The 16,578-nt window shown below is 36.3% G+C and overlaps 2 protein-coding genes across 4 annotated transcripts in view; one reads left to right on the plus strand and one right to left on the minus strand.

Moving 5' to 3' along the window:
* Positions 1–16,578, plus strand: part of TDO2 (tryptophan 2,3-dioxygenase) — a 60,788-nt gene that overhangs the window by 2,847 nt on the left and 41,363 nt on the right. The gene's annotated exons all lie outside the window — the stretch shown is intronic.
* On the minus strand, positions 555–14,856 carry ASIC5 (acid sensing ion channel subunit family member 5). Of its 3 annotated transcripts, XM_060690801.2 has the most exons (9): positions 14,256–14,856; positions 13,771–14,002; positions 12,625–12,747; positions 9,580–9,729; positions 7,693–7,840; positions 7,108–7,164; positions 5,949–6,117; positions 1,558–1,649; positions 555–857 (listed from the first exon to the last, which is right to left on the minus strand). In XM_060690801.2, the coding sequence occupies exons 1-9, from the start codon at positions 14,405–14,407 to the stop codon at positions 667–669; spliced, it is 1,314 nt and encodes a 437-aa protein (XP_060546784.2). In that variant the 5' UTR covers positions 14,408–14,856; the 3' UTR covers positions 555–666. The 3 variants fall into 3 exon arrangements, with proteins under 3 accessions (XP_060546784.2, XP_087731410.1, XP_087731411.1); XM_087875284.1 differs by lacking the exon at positions 7,108–7,164 and having other exon boundaries at positions 5,949–6,108; XM_087875285.1 differs by lacking the exon at positions 555–857 and having other exon boundaries at positions 1,581–1,701.

Genomic DNA, 16,578 nt, shown 5'->3' on the forward strand with positions numbered 1-16,578 from the left:
TTATCATTTGAAGCTAAAAAGTAATACAACATATCAATAAAGCAACATTAGGACCACAGACAGATCATAAATCATTAAATAATGTCCAAACCTTTCACTTGCTGTTGAAAAGATTGTAAGACAAATTTGGGGAAAATCCCTTTGGTAGCAGGCATTTTTTCAGAAAAAGGAGGTTATAACTGAAAAAGTCTCTCCTTTGCAGCTGTCTTAATAATTGAGAGGATTCCAGGGTGAGTACCAAATAGTAACTACAGATTGAGAAATGTTTTGAGGGAATGTTGCCACCAGGTGTATAGAATAAGATCTTCTTGAACAATTTGAACATTAAAGCAGTACTTTGATAATGGCAACAGTTTGCCAACTCAAGCAATAATAGGATTGCAGTGACCAGCATTTTTACTGGCTGCTGTTTCACATCAGCTGAAATTTCTGAACCATTTTCAAAGTATAATGTAATAAGCTAACAAAATATAGGTAACTATTACTTACTCTGTCCAGATGGGTTCATGAAGTGGTCTTTCTACTATCCTAATAAAAAACGAGTAATGATACTAAGGTCATCTTTTCTTTAGTAACAAAGATAGATTTTAAAAATAAATGCCCTGCATACACAGAAAGAAAGAGTTAGGATGTCTTCATCACTTTTGATTTGTTTTCTGAAAGGTATTAGCATTCTTGTATTCTTCTCTTGTGTATTTGTTCATTCTGATTTGAAGTGTTCCAATCAGGCAATTTTGGTGCTTTTAGTAGAAGAAAAACACACATCCAATAGAAGTTGGTGAATACATATTCGACAATTTCAATGATGGTAATCATACTGGCTCCACAAAATAAGCCCAGTTGACCACCAATATCAGCTGCAACGAAAGCAAAAAATTTATCAATCTAGTGTTTTTAAGTGCAATTCTATCCTTATGTAATTAGAAATAACTTATATTGGAGTCAATATACACTGCTCAAAAAAATAAGGAACACTAGCAGAAGACATCCGAGACCTGAATGAATGAAATAGCCTTATTAAATACTTTGTTCATTACATACAGTAGTTTTATGTTCCCTTTAGTTGTTTGAGCAGTGTATAAACTACTCTATGTAAAGAACAAAGTATTTAATAAGGCTATTTCATTCATTCAGATCTCGGATGTCTTCTGCTTGTGTTCCCTTTATTTATTTTGAGCAGTATAATTTAATATTATATATTAACAACTTGATCTCATGTGCACAGAATATATTGTGTTAAATTTATAGTTCAGAATGAAAATGCATGCCAGCTGACCATTTCCTCCATATTGACATGTTATCTAACATGGAGTTACAATACTGGCTCCTCAGTCCTGTGAACATATTTGATGTTAAAGAGACCAAAACATGATAAAAACCTATTCACTATAGGCCCGTGGATTTTATATATTTCACTCATCCTTATATTTTCATCTAATTTTATATTAGAGTTGATTATAAGCAAATTGAAATAAGACCCATAAAGCTAATTACATATTATTCAGCCTTATCTGAACTAGAAATACCAGATATAAAATGTAATTATAGAATACTTACCTAACAGTTCTGATACACTCAGTGCCTTCTGTTGCTGGGTCATTTTGTAATTCAAATTGTGGTATTTAATGTCAATATATACAAGATTATTCCTAAGGGTTATAAAGATACTGTGTTGTTGTCAATTTAGCTATGATTTTCTTTCTACAGATGGAAAAAGAATCAATTAATAGCCGACAACACACTTTTACCTGTAATGTATTTGTTGTTTGGTCAGTAAGTCGTGTTTGACTTTTTGTGACCCATGAAGGGCATGGCATAAGTCCGCTGGAGGTTGCCAAATTCATGTTCATTGAATCAAACCTGTTACATTTAATGGCTTCTTATACCCAGTTTTTCAGATCATAATAAGTCTCTGAATTGTGAGGAAAATTTTAAGCATTGACAAAGCAGGAAAGTAGACAAATAATTTGGACTAGGATATTGGATATTGGTGGTGCTGCTGCTGCTGTACATCATCAACCTAAGACATTTTGGTGCCTAGATGGATCAGCTTCTTCATATTAACCCAATCAAGGCATATATCATCAAAATTAAGCAAGTTTTGGAATGAGACTGTAAATCTTACATATCTCTCCCTACTCTGGCATCAGAAATCAAATCATCAGTGAAATAATTATAATACGTTCCTGAGGGTGATGGGCTTAGTTAATATAAATTGGAAGAGATAGAGAGATGCTGAAATTATGGTCAATTATATACTATTGAAAGTATATGGAATACATATGGAAATATGTATTTATTCAATTTACATGGCTATTCATTTGCCATAGTAATCTAAATGTTCAACAACATATAAAAATACAGTGGTACAACTCATTGTTTTTTGGTTCTGGGAGATGTGATGAGTACCAAAAAAGTTGAATACCAAACAAATGTTTCCCATAAGGAATAATGTAGTGAGTCACAAGGTAATTGACACCAACAAGTTCTAGCTTGTGCATTGAGTACCAAACAAATGATGAGTGCCAGGACAAAATTTTCACATCAAAATGCATTGAGTACCAGATTCGATGAGTTTCAAAGCACTTGAGTACCAAAGTACCGCTGTACATCAAAACAATACTTTAAAACCTATGAAAGCCTGGTGACTCAGTAGCCTGGTGGCTCAGCAGACTGATAGCATTGTGATTAACACCAGCTGTCTGCAATTACTGTAAGTTCGAATCTCACCAGGCTCAAGGTTGACTCAGCCTTTCATCCTTTCTAAGGCAGGTAAATTGAGGACCCCGTTTGTGGGGGCAATAAGCTGACTTTGTATAAATATACAAAAGTATGAAGGCTATTGCTTAACGCAGTGTAAGCCGCCCTGAGTCTCCGGAGAAGGGCGGCATATAAATCAAATTAAAAAAAAAAAAGCAAGTAAGATTAAAAAAAATTATCTATAATCAATTCAAATTCAAATCACAACAGGGATGTTCCAGCAAATTATTCAGCCCCCTGTCTAAAAATATATCTATGTCTTCAAAAGCTTCTGAAAGGCTGACAGTGTCAGGACCAATCAGTTCTCAAGGCTATTGTGTTCCAAAGTGCAGGTACTGTGACAGAAAAGACTTGCTGACTATGTTTTGCAAGATAGCATTTTTTAATCAATGGGACTCTTGGCATTCCTGGATCTAATTAGATAGGTAGAAGCAATCAGAGAGAGGTAGTCCTACAAATCACCTGGCCCCATGCCACGAAGTTGATAGCTGACAACCTGTACTTAGAAGTATACCTGCAAGTATACTGGGAGCCAGTGCTGCTCTCAAAGCAATGATATAACAAATCTGTGCTGCTACATGCCAGATCAGTTGCAACTTCTGGATGCTCTTCAAGGGCATCCTGATGCAGAGCACTTTGTTCTCAGAAGCACAGTGGTGCTTCCGGGTTGAAAGGATTAGCTGGTGACATCACAATTGCCCAGGAGATTCTCGGTTGGGGGCTTATTTCATGTCATTGGCAGGAGCTGGAGCGAAGGAAGAGAGCTCACCCTATGGCAGCATTTGGGGTTTTGAACATTGTCTTGCTAACTCAACATCCTAACTACGCAAGCCACCATGCTCCTTAGCACTTTGTAAATAGTCCACTTGGGAGGTGACCAAATCATGGTTGGCCATGTACAATACTTCCTAGTCCAGGAAAGAGTGTGATTTCCAAAACATAGTTGTGCAATAGCCCTTCTTACAACATTTGTCACCTGGTCTCTGAACATGAATCCGGGAGAATCTCCAAATTGTACACTAGTTTGACAATGTATTCCATCCAAAACTAGAGATGGACACTTCCTGGCTCTGGGGACTCCTAAAATGTCATATCAATCAATTTTGGAAGACCAATCCTAATATGCAAATAACCAATATTGTTATTTATTTAGTGTATGATGAAAACATGACAAAGAGAAGTAAACATATGCACACAATCCACATAATTATACAGAAAACTTCTATGGGGGTACTGCAGTGGCCTCATAATTTGATGTTTCCTCCTGGACTTCATGGCCATGACAAACAGAAGAGTATAACCAATAATGGAAAACAGAATACTGATTAATATCTGGGAAGTTGACTAAATTCTGTGACAGAGTAATGGTGCTCAAATGTCATTGGATGTTTAATTTCAGCTGTCAATAGGATTTTTAGCCTAGATATTTTATATTTTAATATAGGTTTTTTTTTCTTTTTTATTCTTTGACTGTAGATTCTTAAATAATAAAGAGATTAACTATTTTTTGCCTAGTTCTGAAAATTCAGGATTCATTAATGCAACAATTCTGTTCTTAAGTAACATTTTCTCTTCAGAACAGTCTTACAATTACTTAATGTCTTTGCTAATAGACCCCATTTTTATGATTGCTGACACAATAGATATGCTAGTATTCTATACCTATAGCTCACAGCTATATTACTTTTTTTACTTTTGTTTTTTTAATCAATAGATGACAATTAGATGATCATTTATAATGTTTATAATGTTTGCTTATTAATATGTTTGCTAGATTCATGTACTTGGGAACAGAAATATTTTCCTGTCATTTGTTAAGCTTCACTGAGTAATTGCAAGATAGAGCTCCATTTGTGGACAATCAAATGTCAGAATAAATTAAATAAAAATGTTGATAGGAAACTCAGTCTACGAAAGAGATCCATGGCACTCCTGTTTTTGATATAAAGCAAATACAGCTTTGATCACAGCAATGACAGAGCAGGATGCTTTTTCTCGAATGCTTTCAATCTTTCCCACTCCTGAATCTTCACACTGATTTTCTTCTCCTAAATAAATCATACAATAATCTGCACTTGATTTTCTGCTTTTAGCAGAATTAAGAGTTCTTGGATTATATCAGTAAATAAGAATGTAATAATGGGATTAAACTGAAGAAAGAGTTAAATAAATATGAAATCTTTCAAAGCACATAATTCTAATACAATTTGGCCAAAAAAATCCAAAACAGTTTGGCCTATAGTCCTTTCAGGGACTAATAAAAATGTAGACCTGCCCAAAATATTACCAACATATAGTATCAAGAGCAGGGGTGTCAAACCCATGGTGCCACGTTGTCATCACGTGACATATCATGACTTTTTCCCCTTCGCTAAAATGGGGGTGGCCGTGGCCAGCATGTGACACATCCGGCCTGTAGGCTGTGAGTTTGAAACCCCTGATCTAGAGAATAAGGAGCAGATGGAAACATTTATTTACATCCAGTTCCTTTTTCCATTAGAGAGAGACAGAGCACGCTGAGAAAAAGCTAGGATTGCACTTCCAGGTGTCATCAACAATCATGATAAGATTTAAGGGTCTTTATCTAAAGATGAAAAAAAAGTCAACTTTTCATATTAAAAGAAAAGTAAAAATTCTCTTGAATAATCCTGGTAAATGCATGACTATATCCAAGCTGCTTTCTGGACAATGATTAGTTTGCTATTACTTTTATTGGGTCTTTCTTATTTCTCTTGTCTCCTACAAAAGTACTAACCAAGCCAAGCTTTGCATAATGTCTGGGCCCAACAGGATTAAGCAGGTGCTGCACATGGAGTGAAACAGGCAGAGGTGGGTTTCAGCAGGTTCTGACCAGTTCTGGAGAACCGGTAGTGGAAATTTTGAATAGTTCGGAGAACCGGTAGTAAAAATTCTGACTGGCCCCGCCCCCATCTATTGTCTGCCTTCCAATTCCCAGCTGATCGGGAGGAAATAGGGATTTTGCAGTAACCTTCCCCTGGAGTGGGGTAGGAATGGAGGTTTTACAGTATCCTTCCCCTGCCATGCCCATCAAGCCACGCCCACCAAGCCATGCCACATCAAGCCACACCCACAGAACCGGTAGTAAAAAAATTTGAAACCCACCACTGGAAACAGGGTCTGAAATCTGTCCATGGTACATACATACTATATGATAAAAAGAAAAATACCTGGCATATTCTGGTTTTTTCTTCAGCTTTGCAGATAGGAATCTGAGGGCTTGTTCACTTGCAAAAGTAGAATATGAGATGGTGATTGGGTAATCTGTTTCTTCACATGGTACTGGACATGTGGAATTATGTGTTCCTACTGTACACAATTCCATGAATTCTATTTTATCTAAAATGGAAAAAAATAAATATTACACACACACAAAGGGAGAGACACTAAATTATCTTTTTTGTTTGGTGTATCTTCTTAGATAATAGATGCTTTATCCAATGCAGGATTTTTAACTAAAAGTGTAAAATTAATTCAATCAATCAGAATAGAGCTGCGTTTCACACAAGTGACTATCCAGTCTCTTATTAAAAACCTCCAGTGATGAAGCACCCATAACCTCTGAAGGCAAGCTGTTTCACTGGTTAATTATCTTCCTTAATTTCATCTCTCCTTGATTAGTTTCCATCCATTGTTTCTTGTCCTGCCCTCTGGTGCTTTGGAAAATAAATTGACCCCCTCCTCTTTGTGGCAGCTTCTCAAAAGCTGGAATACTGCTATCATGTTCTCCCAGTCCTTCTTTTCTCTAGACTAGCCAAACCCAAATCCTGCAGCTGTTCTTCATATATTTTAGTCTCCAGGCCTTTAATCATCTTAGTTTCTCTTCTTTGCGCTGTTTCCAAAGTCTCAGCATCTTTTTTATAATGTGGTGACCAAAACTGGATGCAGTATTCCAGGTGTGGTTTTTACTAAGCCTTTATAAAGCGGTACTAATACTTGACTTGATTTTGATTCTATGCTTATTGTATTAGCTTAATTAATATATAATTGACATATTAAAGTAAAGGTTTTATATATATTTGTTAGGAGAACTGTAACATTTTAGTTTATAATTCCTGCCTGTTTCCCACACTTCCTAGAGATTAATAAAACTTGGATTCCAGAAGGGTCCTATTTATTTACAAAGTTTACAAAGTGCAGATATCCAACTGCACTGGTTTGTGAATCTCACAAGATGGGTGCAGAAACTCAGGTCATATATCATCATTCACCCAGTGGCCATATTATCATGTCCATATATTAGCGATCTAACTAAGTATAATTTGGTATAGCTACAATGTAATTTTTGAACCAGTTTTTAGTTTTGTGATGTATATTGGTTATACTCACACAAAGTAGGAGAAACACAGCTGTAAAATTTCTCCAAGTCACATTCTGTGCCATTTCCTTTTCAACAGGTGCACGGGACAGTTGCAGTAAATGAAAATTAGCAATATAAACAAAAGTATGAATAGCACTTTCAATCTTATATTTCCATTCATCTAACAATTCAGCTTTGTATAACAACTCTTTATATAAGAGAAAGAAATAAAATAACAGTAATTACATTAACTTATTCTATTGATGAATCAATGGCAATTTCAGCCATTCTTTCCAGTACTTATATCTCCTTTTAAGTTTTCCCTGAAAGTGGTATACAGAGAAGGTCTTTGCGAAGCAAAAATAGAATGTCCACTCTCTCCATAGCAGAGGTATTCTTATACATCACTGTTGCATTAATTGTGATTTGTCACATTTACACTATATGTTTCTATTTTGAACCCATTTGTATTTTAATCTAAATGTATTGTAACCTCTGCTTTTGAACATCTTGGTAGCTTTTTTCTCCAATCATGATTCCTACAGTATTATTGGATTTATTTTTTTTTAATCCAGACCCTTTGCAAAATAGGAAGTACATGTGCCAAGTTGTACCTGGCAGCATAAAAGGTAAACATCCACAGTGCTTTTGGATAAGATGAACTTTGCATTCTTGTAGACATCCATATGTACTGTAGATTTGATGATGTTGAAGCTTAATGTTTGGGTTGCATTCTCCCCAAGGGTATTCTTGGATAATTGTCTGATGTGAAAAAAGGAAATTTTATTTTGAGCAAATGGTATCAATTTCAATGGCAAAGTATTGATGGAACAACTTTTAAAAATTAAACCCAGAAAAGTAATCACTGTAAAATGAACATTTTCAGCACAAATCATCTTCAAATACAAAACACAATTGAATATATTGTGAATTATATTCCTGGGTTGAAATAAATAAAAACATTTTGCCTTGTGGCAGAATCAAGGTCCTATCTCAATGTAACTTTTAAGGGATCCCATTTCATATCCCTTTTATCCCCTAATCCCCTAATTTTATTTGTTCCTATTTTTTTCTAAAGCAGTTCATTATCAGGACTGAATTTGATTTAACAATGCAGATCAATAATTATTATTAGCAGGGGGGCAGAGGTCGACCCCAAGGCCCCTTGTATGTGGGGTGCCACAGGGGTTGGTCCTCTCGCCCCTTCTGTTCAACATTTATGTGAAGCCGCTGGGTGAGATCATCCGTGGTTTCGGGGTGAAGTACCATCAGTACGCTGATGACACTCAGCTGTACATCTCCACCCCGGATCACCCCAATGATGCCCTTGAAGTGATGTCCCGGTGCCTGGAGGCTGTGCAGATCTGGATGGGGAGAAACAGACTCAGGCTCAACCCATCCAAGACCGAGTGGCTGTGGTTTCCGACGTCCCAGTATAGTCAGTTGGTGCCATCACTGACTATTGGGGGCGAGTCATTGGCCCCCACCGAGAGGGCTTGCAACTTGGGTGTCCTCCTGGACTCACAGCTGTCTTTAGAAGAGCATTTGACGGCTGTAGTTGGGAGGACTTTTTATCAGGTCCGCCTGATTCGCCAGTTGTGGCCCTTTCTGGATCAGGATTCATTAAGTACGGTCACTCATGCCCTCATCACTTTCCGCCTGGACTACTGCAATGCTCTCTACATGGGGCTCCCCTTGAGGAGCACCTGGAGGCTCCAGCTGTTCCAGAATGTGGCCGCGCGGGTGGTTATGGGAGCAACATGGCGCTCCCATGTGATGCTCCTCCTGCGCAAGCTGCACTGGCTCCCGGTGGTCTTCCGGGTGCGCTTCAAGGTTTTGGTTATCACTTTTAGAGCGCTCCATGGCTTAGGACCAGGGTATCTACGAGACCGCCTTCTGCCACCAGTAGCCTCTCACAGACCAGTACGCTTCCACAGAGAGGGGCTCCTCAGGGTGCGGTCGGTCAAACAGTGTTGACTGGCGGCCCCCAGGGGGAGAGCCTTCTCTATGGGGGCACCTGCCATCTGGAACGAGCTCCTCCCGGAGATACGGTGGATCCCGGATCTGTGCACTTTCCGCCATGCCCTTAAAACTTGCCTTTTCCAGCAGGCTGGCCTGGCCTAACCTCTTTTTAAATCGTTTTAAATTTTAAATTTGTCTTATAAATTGGGGTGTTTTAAATTTGTTTTTGGGCCATGGTATTCAATATATTTTAAATGGTTTTTAACATTTGTTTTATGTGTATTTTATCTTGGCTGTTCACCACCCTGAGTCCTTCGGGAGTAGGGCGGTATATAAATTTAATGAATTATTATTATTATTATTATTATTATTATTATTATTATTATTATTATTGCAGACTAAATCCTAAAGCTCTGTAATCTCTTTAAAACATGTTTGTTATAGCTATACAAATCATATGTTATATTATTGATTGCTTTAAAATGTAAGAAATAAAATAATATTGAACCCCATTTTACATATCAAATGCTAATACTTACTTTTACCTGTTGGATTGCAGCATGGGCATGCATTCCCACTGGAGTAAAGACACCTAAACCATCAAATCGGGGAGGTTCTTTAGGTGAGTGGATAGCAAAGGTTATGCCAGCATCAACAAAACCAAGACTAGGATCATCAGTGAACTCATCCTAATAAGATTTTTAGAGAAAGACATAGTAAAATAGATGGGATAAATTCCATGTCAGTGATCTCTTAATTGCTCTCCTGCAAAATGATCTACTGTGTTGATAAATTAAAATAAAACAACATAAACTGTATTGGTATGACGTATTGTTATATTATGTAATATGTCATTTTTATTAATAATTATCCTTCAACCATAATTGTTGTTAAGATTGCTGTTCTATACACACTTACTGGACAGCAGGTCCCATTAGGTCTGAGTACTCATGCATTTTAAATAATTATTTAAATTATTTTATTGCTCTCTCAGTATAAATGTCAATAGTTTTTACTATGGTCACTGACCAAAAGTTCAAACAAAAACAAATGTACACACTTTAGGATAATCTTAGGTTTATGTCTTTGTGACTACTGTACAAATGACCATTCAGACTTGAGCTACATATCTTGGAATCTGGACTGCAAAATGAAGTGAATGATGTTTCAGAATTACCCAAATACAATAAAACAGACATGAAATTAAACAATGGAAAATGCCCTGATAAAAAACACAGGTTAAAAGCATACAACTTATTGCTTCTAATACTTGACAACTGCAAGAATAGATTCTCTCATCACAAACATCTGGTAGAAACCAATATGTTATTAAAGTCATTTAAACCATGGCATCATGATACACATGATATCATTAATGCCCCTAATCCAGGGGTGAAACTAAAATTTGTTACTACCGGTTCTGTAGGCGTGGCTTGGTGGTGGTGGGGTAATGTGACTGGGTGGGCGTGGCCAACTTTTTTTTTTTTTTTACTTTTAAAAGCATTTTTTCTACAACCTTAAGAGGTTGCAGAAAAAAATGCTTTTAGAAGCCTCTGACGATCAGGCAAGTCAGCTGGGATCGCCAGAGGCTTTTAAAGGCATTTTTTTCCCTACAACCTCTTCGGCTGAAGGGATTATAGAAAAAAATGCTTTGAAAAGCCTCTGATGATCCCAGCTGAGCCACGCGATCATCAGAAGCTTTTTTGTTTTTTTACTTTTGAAAGCATTTTTTCAGCCGAAGAGGTTGTAGAAAAAATGTAAAAAAAACAGCCTCTGATGATCGCGCGGCTCAGCTGGGCATTGGGGGGGGCAGGGATTTTTGCTACTGGTTCTCCGAACCACCCGTCGCCATCACTACCGGATCAGGTGATCCGGTCTGAACCGGGAGCATTTCACCCCTGCCCTGATCCCAGTGCTGACGCTCATTTCTCGATATGTAGAAATTTCCTTAATTTTCCCTACTGCACTTTGAAAGAAAGATATTGCATATTGCTATGTGTTGCTATATATTGTTGCACTTTTGTGTATAGGAATTGTTAACGGGTTACGGGTAAGCAATTTTTTCTGCCCAAATGTAACTAAAAACACAACTATTTGATATTTTGCATCATTGTTTTTCAATGCTCACTTTAGCATGCTCAAATCATAAACTTAAAGGTGATCTTTGAAAAGCTCTATGATCAGAATTTAGCCTCTAAGAGTTTATGTATTTGAGTTTCAAAAATAGCACTGATATATATTAAATGCATTAAATGCATTTTAAATGTATTTTTAAAATTGTGTTTGACAATTTCTAAGAGGAGGAGATGAGAACGTAGACTAGATTGGGCTCCATAGAATACTTAAGCAAATCACTGCTAGTTTGAAGGAATCCTGGTAGTAAACAATATCCTTCTAGGTGTTTTGGGACCTGCTTTTTTGGAGCTCCAGCATGTATGAAATTGAGTTATATAGATGAAGCAATAAACCAGTCCATTTAAACTTTGGCAACTCTTAAAGGTAATATAATTAAGTTCAAAACTTCTGATAAATCCATTACAATTTATCATTCCCCAATCTATTGCTTCCATGGATCTCATTAATCTCAGCCAAACCACAATAATACCAGCTGATTGGGAATGATAGGCATCCAATCATTCTAATACATTGGGATATCAAATTCGTTCAGGTAATCTAATCAACTCTCTTCCCATTGCAGGAATCTCATCCTATCATGGACAAATGGGTATTCAATCTTTCTTGAAAACGTGGAGTGATGTAATAATTATAACTTTGTTCCACTGTTTAATAGCTCACACAATGAGGAAATTTCTCCTTATTCCATGTTTGGATCTTTTTCTATTAAGCTTCCACTCATTGCTTCTTGCCTTATATGCTGTAACATCACTTTATGTGTTGAAAGACTGTTATCTCCACTTAGCCTGTTCTTCTTTAGGCTAAACCAGTGTTTCCCCATCTTGGCAATTTTTAAATATGTAGACTTCAGCTACCAAAATTCCCTAGCCAGCCATGTCAAAGTCCACATATCTAGGAGTTGCTATGATTGAGAAACACTGTGCTAATCATACCAAATGTAACTACTCTACATAAGCAAGAGCTGTGGTGGCGCAGTGGTTAGAATGCAGTGTTGCAGGCTAATTCTGCTGATTGCCAACTGATAGCAATTCGACAGTTCAATTCTCACTGACTCAAGGTTGACTCAGCCTTCTATTCTTCTGAGGTTGGTAAAATGAGGGCCCAGGTTGGTAGGGGCAATATGCTGACTCTATAAAACTGCTTAGAGAGGATTATAAAGCACTGTAAAGTGGTACTGTATATAAGTCTCAGTGCTATAACATTTTGCCCCAATGGAGTTGCCCCTCTGGTTAGTTTCCCCAAATTCAACCATTACATTGGCCAGTGTTCCCTCCAGTTGATCAATGGAAAATTGTGAAAAACAGCAGATAGCTTACATCCCAGACACCAACTTTGATTTTTCCTCTCCTTATAACTTTCTACCTTTGGCAAGGAAATAGCAAACCAATTATAGCAATTGACTAACCAGTGGAGTTTCAAAATTAATACGTTCATGAAAATATTTCTACCTGTTTGACATCAAAAATCAAACTGAGGCCTCTTCCAGAAAGGCTAACTCTTCTTCTTGTAGGAAGGTTAATGTGATTAAAAGTAAAGCAGTTCCCATATTCAGTAAAGACATGTGCAAAGTCCTTCCATGAAGAAAAAAGAAACAAATAAAAAATGGAGTTAATATTTTCTCACAGACATTTTAGGTGTCAGGTTTTGCTATTACCTGTGGCATTTTAGTATCAGTGAATGAAGAGGTTTGCACTACACAGAGATTTGCAAGTATCTAATAAAAAAACCCCTAAAGATTGAATTTCAGCTCTGGCTAAAGTTCACTGTTGAAAGTAGGTAATCAAATCAGTCCAGGTCACATCATCCTTAAGCTTGCAGTAAGGTCCCATCAGTGAAATCAATGGATTTTAATTAGGGAGTTTTCAGACACAATGCTTTTATTTAGCATAAACAAAACCAGATTTTAATGAAATACAATATGTTTGTGGGAACTGTTTGTTATGAGCTTTTAAATTTCAGTAATTATTACCTTTTGACCTTTTTTGATGGATAAGTGGAATTAATTTTTGAATTATAATTACAGCATCACTCTGCAAATTAAAAACTTATGGAGTGATTCACTAATGTATACCTACACTCTTATGTATTGGTGAAACATTGAGAATTTTTTTTCCAAATTTAAGATATATTGACAGCCAGGTTGGTCTAGGGGCTAGGAAGTAGGAGACTGTGAGTTTATGTCCCACCTTTGCCATGTAAGTCATATGGGTGACTTTGGGCTCTTTCAGCCCAACCCACCTCACACAGTTGTTGTTGTTGTTGTTGTTGTGAAATAGGAGGAGGCTATGTTCACTGCCTTGAGTTATTTATAAAAATAATAAAAGCTGGCTATAATAATAATAAAAAATATTAGCATGTATTATCACGTTGCATTTGCTTGGTGCATTACTAACTTTGCACATATAGCCCTTTGCTAAAAATCAAAATATGCATTCTGACAGCCAAATATGCATTCTCTTACCCTGGTAGAAAAACCATCTTTCAGTTTTCAGACAATATTTTTTCTGACAATATTGCCTTTCAGATCGTTATATAAAGACTACATTTATTTCAGCATTTAGCTAATACATGTTTTATAAAAACGAAAATGTTACCTTTGGGTGGCATTTTTTCCCAAAAAATTCACAACTCAGCAATGTGCTGCTGTTGAGATAGAAACCATTATCTCTTGTAAATTCTTTGATGCTGAAATTTTGATTCCCTTGAAAAAAATCTTGTAGTTCTTGACTAAACTTATCATCAGTATTGAACATACGAAGAACTCCTGACACTATGCTCCATAAGAAGAAAATGATGCTCAGGTTAGCTACTGCTTGAGTTTGGAACCTAGAAGTATAAATCAGAAATGCAAATATAAGTTCTGAATGCTTGAGTAGCCCAAGACTGTCTATATTTTTTCCCAAAACAAAGATGAATTACACAGAGGTTATTTAATTTTACATTGGCTATAATATTGCAACTTTTAACTCATATAAATGCATACTATAAAATGCTAGAATTGTTAGCCTTGATATTTGTCCAATTGTGATCATCAGAGCTTAAAATCATATAGGACACAAGGAAGAAAATAGTGCCTTACCTGTTCAGATTACAAAATGTTATAGCAGGAAATTCAATATTCTCCACATACTGAACTACCACTGAGGTTGTGGTGGGCCAGCTGAAATAATTGATGAAACGACAATAAACCTGCCAGGCAACTAGGACAATAGAGCCCAAGACTACTACCATCCATAAGATCTTGCGTGTCTTGCTCTTGGTATGAATAATATTGTGCACTCCATGGAAGGAAGTTGAAGTTGCAAACTCATCATCATATTTCTTCCTTTCTTCCAAAGATGGTAGAGTCTTTCTTGTGAAATAGAGCCTGGCTTTTTCCAGAATTCCTTAACATTTAACAAATAATGATAAAATCCATTCAGAATGAGTTCAGTTGGATAAAGGATACATTAATCCCACCTTAATGAAAACATAGCATGGTCAATTTTCAATTATTTTATGTATGTATTCTTGGTGTCTACATATTTGGCATGTGTTTCCAAACAAATATTAAGAAAAAAGGAAGCAGAGATTAGAGAGAAAGAATCCATGCAAATGTTTTGCCAAAAAAATCATGAAAAATTCTCTGATGATAGTTTACACTAGTTTGTTAAAATATCAATGATAAAGGATGACATTTTAATGCAAAAACATAAGAAGTATTCAGAGACATTTTTCTATGAATATAGTTGTTTTTCTATTATTTCACTTTTCTTCTTAATCTCCTCTACAAGCTGCAACTCAAACCTGTGCCTGATGAATCAGATTTAAGCAACATGGTATTTTTCTATGTATATGAAAAATTGCAACTGCAGTTTACCTGCATATTGTATTCAAAAGAATTAACTATTCAATATATTCTAAACAAAAAAAGTGTTTACAATTTTCATTATGTCCATAAAAAATGAATAATGCTAAACACTCTAATATAACCAGCCAACTCTGTGTAATAATAATCACAGCGTACCTTTGCCATGAAAGTTCCTTAATTTTCTAAGCTTCTCCATTAGACAAATATTAGAAGATTCATCTCTAATGCATGGGGAGTTAATTGCTTTTATAACATCAGGAAATGGGTGGGGATTCTATTAAATACACAACAACGTGCAATTTGCCTGCCTCTGTTGCTACTCACTCTCTCTCTCTCCGTCCCTCCCTCCCCCCCCCTCTCTCTCTTTCTCTTTCTCTCTCTCTCTCACTCACACACACACACGAAGACTAAATGCATGCATTTAAGCATACAAAATATAATAAAAAAGATGAGTGACACTTTTTAAAAACTGTAAACAATATCATAATTAATGAATTAAATGCTAATTACTAGAATATCAAACAAAAAGGCAATGACAGATTTTGAGTAAAACTCAGTAGTTATGATCAAGCAATAGGCTTTTTTCACTTTTTTTCTTTTTGAAACTTTTTAATGCAGTTGAATAGAAACAGGGGTGGGTTCTACTTAACTTTACTACCGGTTCGCATCGCGCCCGCTTCTGCACATGCACAGATCACTTATGATGATGTCCGGGTCAGTGGGTGGAGCCTCCCGCTGGTTTTACTACTGGTTCTTGTGAACCGGTCCGATCCAGGGGCAATTCACCACTGAATAGAAGGCTTTGTGTGATTTCACTGCATTAGCTGACAGCCTTTCCTGTGAAAGCAGAATGCTCAACTGTTGCAATTAATATCCAGATTAGCAATTTGATTCACCCACATTATTCTTCACAAGGGATCCATGTCACAGTTCTATCAAAGAATCAGTAGACTTTTGTGTTTTGAAGTAATTTCCATGTATTCTGATGAAGTTCAGAATCTACTCATAAACATGTGTAGTAATAATGCAGTGTGTAAAATCCAGTTGGAAGAAAACAGCAAATCTGAATAGAGTTAACGATATTCTGAATAAACAGGGCTGTTTATTATACAAGAGGAAGCCTGTCAGTATGCAGTAATATCACAATTGCTCTTCTTAATTTACAAAATAAACATGGGAAGGTGAGACGAGCATTGCATATCAGTATTCAAAAAAGATAAACACATAATTTCTCAACAAATAATTTAAAAATCAAATAGCATCAACAAAATCAGAATTGACTATTATATGGCTGCTTCTTCAGGCAATGCCATCTGCCTCAAATTTCCATGGTTTTAATGTAGATTATGTGACTATTCCATGTATTTGACTCTCTGGAGAAAAGAAGGCAGAAGGGGTAGCATGGGGATTATTGCAAATAATGTCATAGTGAATAGGCGTTGTAAGAAAGCATAAAAAAAGGTGTGAATTGAGTAGTTTTTTTAAAAAAATCCATATGTAATTTTTGCTCAGAGACTCAGGATTTCTAAAAATACATGTTTGCAACTTCTAT

This window comes from Pantherophis guttatus, chromosome 8 (genome assembly GCF_059756535.1).
Source record: "Pantherophis guttatus breed Tessera chromosome 8, ASM5975653v1, whole genome shotgun sequence".
Classification (NCBI taxonomy): domain Eukaryota; kingdom Metazoa; phylum Chordata; class Lepidosauria; order Squamata; family Colubridae; genus Pantherophis; species Pantherophis guttatus.